At 49.5% G+C, this 14,556-nt stretch overlaps 1 protein-coding gene across 1 annotated transcript in view; it reads right to left on the bottom strand.

Moving 5' to 3' along the window:
* Nucleotides 1-3,092: 3,092 nt before the first annotated feature.
* LOC147646012 (uncharacterized) overlaps nt 3,093-14,556 on the bottom strand; it is a 212,744-nt gene continuing 201,280 nt past the window's right edge. Inside the window, exon 2 of the mRNA XM_086874015.1 lies at nt 3,093-3,693. Coding sequence (XP_086730141.1) covers nt 3,093-3,693 — 601 coding nt within the window. The remainder of the gene's footprint in view (nt 3,694-14,556) is intronic.

Here is a 14,556-nt window from a genome sequence, read left to right as displayed (position 1 = left end):
GTGACTCTGCTTTTTAATAATCAATGTCAAACTTCAACAAAATTCCCTTAGAAAGACCCCATGAAGGTTCGCACTGTGAGAGCTCACTCGAGGCAGCCCCAACTCCTGCCCGGGTTCAGTCCATGTCAAGCCCACTGTGCTTTTCAGCTGCTTTGCTCCAGCTCCTCCCAAATCACCATGAATTCCACTGAACTGAAACAAATCCAAGTCCTCGTGGGTCGGGACAAGGGCAGGGAGAGGTCACTCAGGGATCACCATCAGGGGCACAACAGCCCGACATGGGGAAATGGACTGAACTTAGGACTGAGCAAATCAGACCAGGAGAATGAGGATTAAAATCAATCTTGAGAAACACCTCCTCCCGCTCCTGAACTTTTCTGTCTGGGCCGCTGCTCGCGGGGCACAGAGAGGGGCCCGGCCGTGTCCCTCCAAACCTCCCTGGGAATCACCCCAGTGCCCTCAGCCTTCCTTGTGCCCATCCCCGGGGCCCCTTGTCCCTCCCAATGGCTCCCGTGGCTCTCCCAGTCCATCCCAGCCTCTCCCAGTCCATCCCAGCCTCTCCCAGTGACCCCGCCTGTCCATCTCGCCCCTCCGTGGATCTGCCGCCCTCAGCCAATCAGAGCGCGTCTCTCTGATGACTCATCAGTTGCCGGGCAGATCCACAGAGCCGAGAGCCCCGCGCTGGACTCGGCCTCCCAGTGCCGCGCACTTCATTCCCAGTCCCTCCCAGTGCCACCACAGTCCCTCCCAGTGCCACCACAGTCCCGCCCAGTGCCACCACAGTCTCTCCCAGTGCCACCACAGTCCCTCCCATTGACACCACAGTCCCGCCCACTCCTTTTTAGCCATTCCCAGTCTATTCCTAATTCATTCTCACTTCACTCCCAGACCTCCACGCCCTCATCCAGTGTCCCAGTATCCACTCTCATCTCTTTCAGTGCCATCCCAGTCCCTGCCAGTCCATTCCCAGTCCCTCTCAATGCCACACCACTCCTCTCCCATCTCTCCCAGTGCCCATCCCAGTGTGTCCATCTCGCTGGTGCCCTCCAGCTCCCAGCCCGGCCCCGGCCGCCTGCTCTGCTCCCTGATGGATTTCTCCCCTGCCCACATCCAGCTGAGCTGCTCCCAGGGCCAGCAGCAGCTCTCGGGCCACGTGCTGGCCACTGCCGTGCTCCCCAGCGGGGACTGGAGCCAGCAGCTCCTGGTGCTGCTGGAAACCGCCCCCGGCAATGCGGGCTCAGCTCCAGCTGCCAGGTGGAGCACGGCAGCCTGGAGCACCCCCTGAGCCGGCACTGGGGCACGGCCCGGCCCCCACAGCGCCGGGGGCAGCGGGGGAGGCACTGGGGGGGCCCAGAGGGGGATTGGGGTGTGCTGGGAGGAACTGGGAGGGAGTTTGAGACAGACTGGTTTAAACTGGGAGAGGGGTTTGGGGGTCAAGAATGGCTGGGAAGGGGTTTGAAGGATGCTGAGGAGGGTGAGATGGGGTTCTGGGGGTCCTGGTGGAAACTGGGAGGGAGTTTGGGGGTGCTGGGTGTCACAGGGAGGGATTTGAGTGAGCCTGGAGGAGCTGGAAGGAGATTGGAAAACAGGGATTGGGATGAGGTTGGTTGTGCTGGAAGAGACTGGGAGGAGTCTTGATGAGTCCTGGTGGGGCTGGGAAGGGACTGGGAGAGGGTTTGGGGGTCCAGGGGCAGTGGGGGGAAATTGGGAGGGGGCTGTGGGATCCTGAGAGGAACAGGAGGGGCTCTGCTGGGTCCTGGGGAGGCTGGGAAGAGACTGGCAGTGATTTACCAAAATAGCAATATTGATCCAGTATCAACATCAATCTGTTAATGGACAAAAAACCTCTCCAACAGTTTAAAGTTACAAAGTGGATGTTTAATCACAGCACTGGGCGAGTGCAGGAGTCACCCCTTAATACGCACTGCAAGTTGACAAAAGATTCCAGTGTCTATTTATTTACAAAAGTCTTAAATATCCTAAATATGAATACATATTCACAATGCTAACACCTCCCATTCCCCACTTTGGATTAAAATGCACAATAATGATTTTAAAAAGTCATTACGCCTGTGTGGTTGGCTCCCTAATTTGAGGAGGGATTTGTTTTGGTGAGGAGGGGTCATCAACAGATGAAGGAAAACCGCTTTTCCTCACTCTGACCTTTCTGCCTTTACAATGGTTGACATTACAAATGACATTTGGTACAACTCCAGTTTCCTCCCTTGTGACTTTGAAATGGGTTTCCAGATGTAAGGTCTGTGATCTTCCTGAACCCGTTTATCAGTTTCTCTTTTCTCATTATAAGCACAGCTGAACAAACATACAACGAAAAGTAATTTTTTACATGAGATTCATTATCTCAAATCTTGCTTCTCAATTAATCATTAACTCTAACTAGTTCCAGCAAGGCCTATCTCTAACTAATATCTCTTATTTTTCTAAAATTCTTAGTTTTTTAATATTATTATCTCCAAAGAAGGTTTCAGAGGGTCCTGGATGGGCTGAGAGACACTGGGAGAGTCCTTGGAATGGCCTGGGATGTCTGTGAGACGATTTGAGGGTCCTGACCCCTGCAGACCCCCCCAGGGATGATGACAGATGCTGCCCACAGCAAGAAGCTGAAGGGGATCGCAGTCTCCGTGTTGGGCTTTGTCTTCCTGGCACCAGGGCTCGGCTTCTGCCTGTGCAGGAAGGTGAGGGGGATCCTGGGGGTCGTGTCCTCCCCCCCCACAGAGTGTGTGTGCTCCCCTCAGAATCCCCCAAGCATGGTGTTACCGCCGTTTCTCCGCCCACACAGCTCCTGAGGCAAAAGGTTCTCGAGGATTGAAAGTCAACAATTCCCATTGTCATTCTGTATCCTGTTAGATTTTCATTCCCCTGCTTTCATCCAGGTGCCCACAGGGAGCCAGGAAGATGTGGAGCCTCCCAGCCAGGTGTCTTCCCAACACGCATCACCAGGACCACGGATCACCAGGGCTCTGCCCAACGGGGGTCACTGGGGATCATCCAACGCCCATCCTCCCATGGGGGATGGAGCTGGAGCAGCGCACGAAGCTCTTCCCGCACTCGGGGCACTCACAGGGCTTCCCTTACTGGTGACTCCGTTGGTGTTGGGTCAAGTGAGCGCTCTGTGAGAAGCTCTTCCCACACTGGGGACACTCGTAGGGCCTCTCCCCACTGTGGATGCGCCGGTGGACGGTGAGGTTGGAGTTGTCCTTGAAGCCCTTCCCGCAGTCGGGGCAGCGGAAGGGCCTCTCGTCTGTGTGAATCCGCTCATGTTGGAGGACATCGGAGCTGGTCCGAAACCTCTTCCCACACTGAGGACACTCGTAGGGCCTCTCCCCAGTGTGGATGAGCTGGTGTTTTCTCAGGTCAGAGCTCCACCCAAAGCTCTTCCCACATTCCAAGCAGGTGTAGGGCCGTTCCCCCGTGTGGATCACCTGGTGTCTCATCAGGTCAGAGATATCTCTGAAACACTTCCCACATATTCCACACTCATAGGGTTGTTCTCTCATGTGGATCTTCTGGTGATTCCTCAGGTAGGAGCTCTGGCTGAAGCTCTTCCCACATTCCCCACACCCATAGGGCTTTTTACCAGTGTGGATCCTCTGGTGCTCGATCAGGTGGGATCTCTTTCTGAAGCCCTTCCCACATTCCAAGCACTTGTGGGGCTTCTTCCCCAGCTCTGAGCTCCGGCTGGATCTCTGGCCGTGTTCCTGGCACTGGGGGGATCTTTCCTCCTCGCAGCTCCCTGGACTGGGTTTCCAGCCCCTCCTCATGCAGGATCTCTGGGGCTTTTTCTCCTCCTCTTCCATCTGGACACAGCTTGGGAATGAAAATTCCTGGTTAGGAGGAAAAGGAGAGGAGAGCGTCTTGGGCTGGGGGTTCCTCCATGCCCAAGTTCATCTCAGAAAGTCATTGGGCATCTTGTGTCTGTAACAAAGCAAAGCACCAAGATTCAGCCCAAACATCAAAACAATGATGAAAAACTACCCAAACACCAAATTCAGGAAAAACCTCCTCCAGAATACAAAGATTCAGCCCCTGCAAAAAAACAAAGCACCAATATTTAGCCCAAAAAAGTTCAGAAACACCAAGATTCAGTCCCATCAAAATCGTGGATCCCCTCACCAGTCACCTCCAGGGCAACACTCCTGGGACTGCACATACAGGGAGAATGGAACGTTGTCCTGCTTCCTCTTCCTTCTCTCCCACCTCCTCCTGTGGCCCTACTCTTCCTCCCACTCCTCTTCCTCCTACTATTTCTCCTCCTCCTGCACCTGCTCCTCCCACGTGAATCCTTCGACCGTTTTGTTCTTCAAACCTGCTTCTCCTTCCCTTCTCCTCCTGCCCCCAGGCCCAGCACCCACTGCCGCCTCCCTCTTCCCCCCCAGTCCCACAGCATCCCACCGCAGGGGCACGGATGCAGCTGGGCCAGCTCGGCCTGGGGCAGCGCTGGGCTCTCGGCCGCTTCCACCCGCACTCGCTCCCCACTGCAGCCGCTCCCGCCACCACAGCGCGGGGGGGCCCGGCCTTGGCGCTCCCCCCTCCCACCTCCCCAAATTCCCCTCCAGGGGGGCGCCAAGGCCCGGGGGGGAGGGGCGCAGCTGGGCTCCAGCTGGGGAACGCTGGCAGCTGCGGCTCTGCCTGGACACTGATGAGTCATCAGCGCCGCGCGCTCTGATTGGCTCAGCCCTGCCTGAGCCCTGCGCCTGCACCAAGGGGGGACACCCTGCTCCAGGGGGGATGGCCCCAAAACGGGGCAACCCCAGCAAAGGAACAACAACAAAGCCTCTTTACAAACTGATCCCCTCAACCTCATTGCACATAGGGCCAGGGACGTGGACATAAGGAAGTGACAGGAGGAGCCATCAGCTGCACAAAATGTTATGAATTGATGACACAGACTGCTGCTCAGCCAAGGTCCTGCTAAATTCATCAACTTCCAGAAGAACAACAAAGACTTAACACAGCCATCAATATTGTTAGCTATACAGAAGTGGGGTGCATTGAGAAGTCTGTACTTCTCCAGGACTTCAGCCAGTGGGGAAAGGGAGAGGGAGATGTGACCAAGAAAATTAGGATGAAAAGGAGGCTGTGTCTGCCAACAACTGGAGAGACCCCACAGGAAATGTCCCATGGCCTCTCCCTATTTTTATGAATGAAATTACTGTTACAGGACTCCTCTGTCTTCCTTGTGGACAGAAACCTCTGGGGATGTCAATTTTTCCACACACCTTGGGGCTCCTCCGCAATTCCTTCCACCGTCCGGGCCGGCGGGCAGTGAGTGCAGCTGAAGGGGCCTCACCCAGTTTGGGGGATCGGCTCCCTCGGCTGGCGGCGGCACCGGGCATTGATTGGGTACCCGAGAGTGAGCAGGAGACAGACGAGGGACGGATCAGGGCGGCTCTCAAGAGTCGGCAGGGAGAGAGCACTGAAAATCTCAGCAGTGACTACAGTGGCATCTTCGGGGAGTGAACATGGCAGGGCACCCAGGGAGGGGACAAAAGGGAAAGCCACAATGGGGTCCCAGCAAAAGGGATGAGGATCCCAAAATATCTCTCAAGGGTCCCTGGGGAGCATGGTGAGGTCGTTTGCACATTCTCCCAGAGGGAATTAAGGACATGGACACCCAGGGGGGCAAGAAGGGAAGTCCAGAAGGGATTTAGACAACAGGGGATGGATGGTGTTGGTGTGCTGGGAAGGGACTGGGTGAAGGGGAGTGTGCAGGAATGTGCTTAAGGCAAGAAGCAGCAGGAGGAATCCATGGGGTAAGAAAAATGATTATATAAAAGAGGAAAAAGAGAAAAATACTGAGGATTGGAAGGATTTTCAGAAGGGTCTTATCCTCAGATTTGCCAGCTGACTCAGATCCTTTGTATCCCAGTTTTGGAGGACAGGAAAACAAGGAGGTGAGGATTTCAGGGGGTTTCTCTGAGCTGGGAGCGGCAGGAGCGGGCGCAGAGCTGCGGCACCGGGAGCACGGGCTGGGGGCCTGTGGGGAGCTGTGGGGCCGGGCCGGGGCTGTGGGGCAGCCGGGGCTCAGCGCCGGGCGCTGCCTGAGCCCAGCACCCCCCGGGCAGGGCCGGCAGTGGCCCCCGGCCCCCAGGAGGCTGCGGGACGCCCCGGCCGCTGCCCGGCCCCGTGGAGCTGCCGGCCCTGCCCGCCGGGGGGGCCGCCTTTGGACACTGCGGCAGGACAGGGACCGGCTCTGGGATACGGGCTGGGGAGGGGAGCCTCAGCACAGCCAGCACGAGGAAGGAACAGCTCACAAATGGCGATTAGACCTGCAAGGATCCACATGATCCTTTAAGCATTTCCTGGTGGGTCCCTGGAGAAAGGAAGGATTGTGCAGAAAGCTCAGCAGCTGCCACACGATGAGCACCCACAGGCACTGAGGGGGCTGCAGCAGCGACAGAAGAAGCCCCTGCAGCACTTGCTCACAAAGGCTCAGCAGCTGAATGCAGCAAGGGATGAGCAAAAGGCCAAGCTGAAGGCAAAGGCCATGGCACAGTTCCTACAGCCCCTGAGGGATCAAGCCCAGGGCCCAAGGGGGCCCCGGCACCCAGGGGACACCCTCAGCCACAAGCACCTGGCACAGGCATTGCCCTCCTGGCCAGGGCACAGCCCACCCAAACAGCCCCTGGCAAGGAATCAGCCTTCCAGCTGCAGGGCACAAGGACACTGCAAGCACAGACAGCAGCACCCTCAGCACCAGCAAGTCCAGCCCTTGATGGACACGCATTCTTAGCGGTGGCACAGCTCCCATTCCACCAGGGACCCACCACACTGCAGCCCTTGGGAACATCCAGGGTGGCTCTGGATCCAGAGGAGACCTTTCCTGATGGACACAGGGGCCTCCCCATCCACTCGGAATCTTACACCTAAAGGTGCTAGGGAATATTTTAGCTATTAAGGCACTAAGTAGGAAAGATGAGTGGGTGTGTTTTATTCAGCCACTATTAGCAGATGTGGGGGATGGGTTTAAAATGCAGGAATTTTTATTTGCTCACAATTGTGATTGTAATTTAGTGGGAAGGGATTTGATGGCTAAATTGGGAATGCAAATTAATATTGCCAAAGGGGATACAGAGGTTGGTTCTGCTGTACCTCTGCATCAAATGTCTGGCAGAGCCTAGGCTGAAGTGAACCCACAAGTGTGGGCAGCCCCAGGGAAATTGGCAAAATTAGATATGGAGCCTCTCCAAATTTCCCTGAAGCAACCAGGACAAGAGGTGTCCAAAAGCAATCCCCTGTTCCAAGGGAGGGAAGGAAGGGCTCACAGCCTGTCTGGGAGTCCTGCTCAAGGCACGGCTTGGGCAGCCAGGGATGGCTCCCTAGAATGCTCCTATCCTGCCAAACAAGAAATCCAATGGAATCCACAGAATGCTGCAGGACCCAAGAAGAAGAAATGAGATGATGAAACCGAGGCACCCCACACTCTCAGATCCTTACACCAGCCTGAACCAGGTGCCCTCCTCACACTGCTGCCATTCACAACTTGATGCAAAAGATGCTTTCTGGGGATCTGCCCACTCACAGAGGATGCAAACACAATTCTGCCTTGGGCTGGCAACAAGAGCTAGAAGGGAAAATGCTCAAGACATGGACGGTCCTTCTGCAGGGATGCACGGAAGCACCGGCCTGATTGGGGCAAGCCTTGCAGGAAATATCAAAGGAATTGACCTCACCCCCAGGGACTGGCTTCATGCAGGATGTGGATGACTTGATCCAGTCAGAAAAACAAGGAGAAGAGGTAGAGGAAGCCTCTGTGAAATGGCTTCATTTTCAGGCAAAAAAGCAGCTTTGAGTAGCTGAAAAAAAAGAAATGGCAAATGACAGAGAAAATGGTTAAATATTGGAAACAATTTTTGACTGAGGGTTTGTGGTGTATTGATTCAGAGAGAGTTCAGGGAATCTGAGAAATAATGTTTCCCAGGACAAAAATGGAGCTGAAACAATTCTTAGGATAATTAGGGAACTGCAGGAGCTGGACTGAGGATTCTTTGTTCTGGCCTGAGCATTGTATGACTTCTTTAGCCCCAGATAGCCTCAATTTTACTGAGTGGACATAAAGAAGAGAACAGAACTTAACAAAATGAAAAAAATAAACTGATTGATGCCCCAGCCATGGCTCTTCCAGACTCAGAAATCTGAACTGGAAGGGAATATTAAACAGGCCACCCCTGAGCCTGCACTGAAGGCAACGCAGCAGCAGCCAGGGCTCCCCAGCGGGGGAAGCCCCTGCGCCTGCCCACAGATCCTCTGCTCAAATCCTCGGCCTGGCCACCCTCCTTTGCCATCTCCAGCCACTGCGGGACAATCCTTGCTCTCACTCTTGCAGCTTCAGGCCTTTCTGTGCCTGCCCTCGCCACAGCTGCTGGGGAAGGCACCGGGACAATTCCACTCTGCCTCTCAATGACACTCACACTCTGCCCTGCCTGGGATTAGCTGCTGGCAAAATAGACCAACTTGAAAATGGCTTCAAATCTTATTTCTCTGAAGGGACTTGGTTTGCATTTGCCTTGGGGAAAGGAATTTTAATGTTTCTTTTCCACCACTCAGCAGAGATGAAATTAACATCTCAACAGATTGGGAATAGCCCAAAAGATTCCCCCCAAGATAATGACCATCAACAAAACATCAACAGCCAGCAACAAACATCAACCAACATCTACCCCAGACCCTGCCCCAGGCACAGCTGGAGACATCTGGTCTGGAAAAGGCTGAGCAGGAAATCCAGGAGTGCCCACCTAATTCACATCACAGGCACAGAAATCCGGCTGCAACAGGAAACCAAATCCTAACAACTCCACACCTTCAAACCAATGAACATTAAACCAACGTGTGAAAAACGAAGTTCACTCCTGTAAAATTTTAAAAATGTTTAATAAAGACAATAAGAGACATAAAGTAAAGCAAAGAGATACGGCCGGGTGCCTTGGCGCGCTGCCAAGAGCACACCTGGTATCTCAGGAGTGTCCTTTTTATCCCATTCTTGCTGCGAGAGGTTAATGCATATTCAAGCATGTCCCCTCCCTGGTTCCACCTTCTTGGATCATATTTTTTCAATTTTATTTTCTGTTGGTCAGCATAATTTTTGCTGGTCTAGCTGGTCAGCATTATTTCGGAGTTTTTGGTTTCCTTTCTGCTGCAGATGGTCACTTGTTGATAAGAGTCCAGGCCCCTTATACTTCCTCAGAGAGCAGATGGGCTTCATATCTTTCCCCCTTGCTAACGTCCTGGTACCGGCTTTTTGGTCACAGTTTGCTCTCCATTTCCTGCTGCTGATAACAGCCTGTTTTCCACAGCTTGATCCTCCCATTGTCTTGCCTGTTGGAGTTATCTTGCCTTCTCCAGATGAGACATATCCTTACCATTCAGAATTCCTATCTAAGCCTATAACTTGCTAAGAGAGAAAAGAATATAGTGAAAGCATATAATATATTTATCAGAATAATTGTGAAAAGCCAATATTTACAACATGAATTCACAACAAGCCCTCCTTTTATTTTTTTTATAAATCATTTGGCTTGAGCAATAATTCTTGTTTTCTAGCTTCTAGCACTCGTTCATTTTTCTCACAAATCAGTTTAGCTTCTTCCAATGGATCTTTCACATTATTTTGTTTTCTTAATACCATGATTTTTTGTGCCGTTCCAGATGTGGCCAATTTTGGTTCTGTAGGCATTGCTACTATTTGCATGCCCTGCACCACTTTGGTAATTAGTTGGATGAAACAGGGGATTAGACAAGGAAGGAATATTAAACCAGCTGTAGCGCATAGGAGGAAGAAACCTAGCTTCTTCCACCATTCTGTCCCCAGCAGGTTATCCCACCAATTAGTGGTCATCATTGACTCCCATTTTTGGACTGGCACATGGGCTATTTTTCTAATGTTCTTGGCGATATCTAGAACGGCATTTCCATTGTCATCAATTTGCAAACAACAATCTGATGTATTAAATTTCCCGCAAACACCCCCTTCTTCAGCCAATAGATAGTCCAAAGCCAGTCTATTCTGATATATTGCAGCTCTGGCTTGGCGTTGCTGACTGACTATTAATTCCATAGCCCCAGCTGTTTCATTGGTTATGATTTCTACCACAGCTTGGAGTCTTATAATGCGATTTAGCATGTAAATTGGGGTTCGATATCCCCAGCTTCCATCTTGTGCCCAAGTAGCTGGTCCATATGTTTCTAGTATGCGTTCAGGGGGCCATTCCTCATCTCCCCATTTTTGAGGTCCTCCAAACAATTCCCTTTTATTTCTTTTTAGGTCCTCATAAACCGGCACTCCCAATTGATCTCCATCTGGTCCTGGCAAAAGGAAGAATCCTGGTTGAATGATTCCCAGAGTACAACTCCCTTTCCATTGTGAAGGGAGCTTTGGGTATGCCCTTTTCCCACATATCCAAAATAAGCCATCCGGTGCCTTCCAATAGTCATTTTTCTGTTGATTTATATTTTCCCAAAATTTAGATATTTCTGGGATTCCAGAGTAAGGATTTTTCCCTTTACCATTACATCTGAAGAGTGTGGTTCGATTATCATAAACACAATTCTTTTCTTTTACTTTTCCTTGAGTCCAATACAGAGTTGGTTCCTCTGGGATCCACCATGTAGAAGTTCCATTGCTAACCTTATACCTTTTACAGGGAGTTTTCCCTATTTCTTTAATAAATTCCTTACCAGTTCGCCACAAACATTCCTCCCCTATCACTGTTGAACTTAGAATCCATCCTTCTGGTCGAGTCCCCCCTCTTATATTGGTCCGGTTCCACTTAAGGAGTTCCACCGGGCCTATGCTACTACCTTTCCATGGCCATTCCTCCGTCATTAAAGCTCCTCCACAGACCCAACAGTTCGTTATGTTAAGTTCTTTACTTATCCTTTCCCCTAAATCCACAAACAGGTTTTTTCCTAGTCTTGAGATATCTATTTCTCCTTTTAATTGCTGTTTGAGCCTTGCATACAAGTCCTGACGTGAGGTTAAGTTAGGTTTAGGTTGCTGTGTTGGTTTTATGTTTTTTCTTATCACTTGTTCTTTTCTCAAATCTTGGGTCTTTCCCTTGACCGCCCCCGTGAAACAAATCCATTTTTCCCCTTTTGGGCAAGTGCTTCCCAATCTAGTACCACTGACTCCTAAGTTTTCTGTGATCCAATATTTTTCTTCTTTATGTATACAGGTACTTAACTTGGATGGGTTATAGCAGTGACTATTGATATTGGTGTGGGTAATAAGAAAGAAACCCCGGCGTCTTTCCATGTACAGCTTTCGATAGCATTTGTAACATGGCTTTGCTGGTGTCCCAAAAGGGAGAAGGATAAGTGACAGAAGAAGGAATAATAGGGGTCCAGTATGGATTACACCCCCACCCATCCTGCCTATGAGGTTGCAGCTCACAGCAGGTGTTTTATATTCTTCTTGGTGGCGAGTTATAGAGGCCAATCTGGTCTTGCCCCCTATTTCCTTGTCACTTCCTCTTTTGTAATTTCCAAGCAAATCTCTTTTGACACCTTTTAACAGTAGTATTCCACTGTTCCTCAGGTATTTCCCACTCAACAGGCACCAGTAATTCCCATCCACAGAGCAGAGTTATTATTTCAGTTGCCTGCAACTCCGTTTGGACAGAGGATCGATTTTGTGCTCGACACTCCCTACAACAAGAACGCCGATTGTGTGAGCTGCAATACCAATTTTTCCCACAAATTAAACACTTATATTTAACCCAGCTAGCATGTCCCGTATTGGGATGATTTAGACAAGGTATATGGTGTGGCACTGATGGAAGTTGTAATTCTCCCCCTTCTTTATACAGATCACAGGCCAAAGCAAAAATATGAGGATTTCCCGACCGAAACAGCCCCGATCCTCCTGTTTGGAGTGGGAGTATTCCTCCCCAAGGTGGATATCGAAGGTGTCTCAGAACTTGTCCAGGCAGGACTTGAAACCACTGATACAGGCTTGGTTTCACTTCCCAATTAGGTGTGATTCTTTGCTCATCCCTTAGATCCTGTGGATTGTCCCAGTTCATTACCGCCCAGCCCCCGCTTTAGAGTCAGTTTGGTATCACCCGGTTCAGAAGTTATAGTCCATTCCTCAGGTTTCTTCACAGGTCCCTTGATTCTACTGGCGTGGATCCACCCTCGTTCCCTGGTCCGGATTGCAGCCTCCGTTGTCAGCAGTACCTGAAAAGGACCTTCCCATTGAGGAGTTAAAGATTGTTCCTTCCATGTCTTTACCAGTACCCATTCTCCTGGATGAATATTATGAATTTTGAACTCCAAAGGGGTGGTTTGAGGGATCATTCCTTTTAGCCTTAAGTTTTCAAGTGTTTTAGCAATTGTGGTGACATATTTTCTGACACTTACTTCTCCTACTTCATAAGTGGCGGTTTCATGTCGGGTGGTAAGGAAGGGTAGTCCAAACATCATTTCATAGGGTGACACTCCCAGGTCTGACCTGGGTTGTGTTCGAACCCTCAATAGAGCCAGGGGTAAACATTTTACCCAGGACATCTGGGTTTCAATCATTAGTTTTGTTAAGGTCTTCTTTAAAGTTTGATTCATTCTTTCCACCCGGCCTGAACTTTGTGGGTGCCAGGGGGTATGCAATTCCCATTTTATTCCCAAGGTTTGGGTTATTTGCTGTAAGACTTTAGATGTAAAATGTGTTCCTCTATCTGAGTCTATTTTATTAATCATTCCATACCTGGGAATAATCTGTTCCAAAAGAGTTTTACACACCACATTAGCTGTGGCCCTGGCAGCGGGAATAGCTTCCACCCAGTGAGTTAAGTGGTCTACTATTACCAATAGGAACTTCCATTTTTGGACTTGGGGAAGTTCAGTAAAATCCACTTGAATACTTTGGAATGGCCGTAAGGCTAATTCACGGCCACCCAATGGTGTTTTTCTCATTATTTTTCTATTTACCTTTTGGCAAGTTATGCAGTTTTCAGTTATTTGTTTTGCTACCCCAAAAATTCCAATACATCCAAAATCCCTTAGAAAGTGATCACACAAAGCCTGAGTACCCCAATGAGTTTTCTGATGCATATCTTCTAATATTTTCCTGGTGAGCGGTTTATTAAGTAACTGTCTCCCATCAGGGAGTTTCCACTTTCCAGACCGATCCCGTTCTCCCCCTATCTTGAGTAATTCTTTTTCTTCTTTCTCATTAAATTTAGGGATTTCCAATTCTTCCCTGTCTGGGGTTAAAATTAACATTACTCGTTTGTCCCCATTTTCTGCCGCCTCTTTAGCCTCCTGATCCGCCAAGTTATTCCCTCTTATTTCAGGTGTCATTCCCTTTTGGTGTCCTTTGATATGTACTACAGCTATCTCCTCAGGCAGTTTTAACGCTTCTAAAACTTCTAAAATAAGTCCCTCATGTACTAGTCCTTTCCCTTTTGAGTTTAGTAACCCCCTTTCTTCCCAAATTTTCCCAAAGGTATGAATTACTCCAAAGGCATACTTTGAATCAGTATAGATTGTCCCCTTTTTATGTGCTAAATGCTCCAGTGCTCTTTTTAAAGCATATAATTCACAAGATTGAGCAGACCAGTTTGAGGGTAGACTTCCTTTTTCGATGGTCTGCATATTTTCCCCATCAAGTACAGCATATCCCGACATTCTTTTTCCTTGCAAGCATCTGGATGAACCATCAACATATATTTTTTTTCCCTCCAAAAGGGCTTGTTCTGCTAAATCTTCCCGAACTTTAGTTTGGCATTGTATAATTTCCAGACAATTATGTACCAAATCATCTTTTGGTTCCCCATACAGGAATTGGGCCGGATTGAGACTCCTGCTTGTTTCTATTGTCAAATCATTATTGTCAATTAAGATTGCTTCATATTTTAACATCCTGGAGTCTGTTAACCATTTCTCAGCTTTTTGATTTAGCACATTTCGAACAGCATGAGGAGTGCATACAATTAATTTACTTCCAAAGGTGAGCTTACGGCTTTCTTCCACCAACATAGCAGTAGCTGCTATTGCCTGAATACATACTGGCCAGCCATGGCTCACTGGATCCAATAATTTGGATAGAAAGGCTATTGGTTTCTTCACCCCACCCCATTCTTGAACTAAAACCCCATGAGCTACTCCGTTTTCCACATTAACATATAAATGAAAGGGTTTTTCTAAGGAGGGTAGGCTTAGGGCCGGTACTGAGGCTAGTTTCAATTTCAATTGTTCTAATTTATCATCATCATCTTTAGTCCATATTATATTGTCCCCTCCTGTCAATTTCTCATACAAAAATTTTACTGCTTGTGTGTATCCTTCAATCCACAATCTACAGTATCCTAGTAGTCCTAGCAGTTTCCTAACCTCTTTCTTTGAAGAGGGAGGAGGAAGGGATAGGATCCCTGCAATTCTTTCAGGATTTAATTTCCTGCTACCTTTGCTTATCAGGTGACCAAGATATTTTACCTCTGATTCCACAAACTGTAACTTTCCTTTTGATACTCTGAGTCCCTTTTCCCCAAGAAAATTCAGAAGTTTTATAGTAGCTTCTCTAACTTCAGCTTCTATTTCTCC

Source organism: Cyanistes caeruleus, unplaced genomic scaffold, assembly GCF_971803275.1.
Source record: "Cyanistes caeruleus unplaced genomic scaffold, bCyaCae1.hap1.1 HAP1_SCAFFOLD_134, whole genome shotgun sequence".
NCBI lineage: Eukaryota > Metazoa > Chordata > Aves > Passeriformes > Paridae > Cyanistes > Cyanistes caeruleus.
The sequence above is the reverse complement of the archived record's forward strand: the minus strand, read 5'-3'. Positions and strand labels throughout refer to the sequence as shown.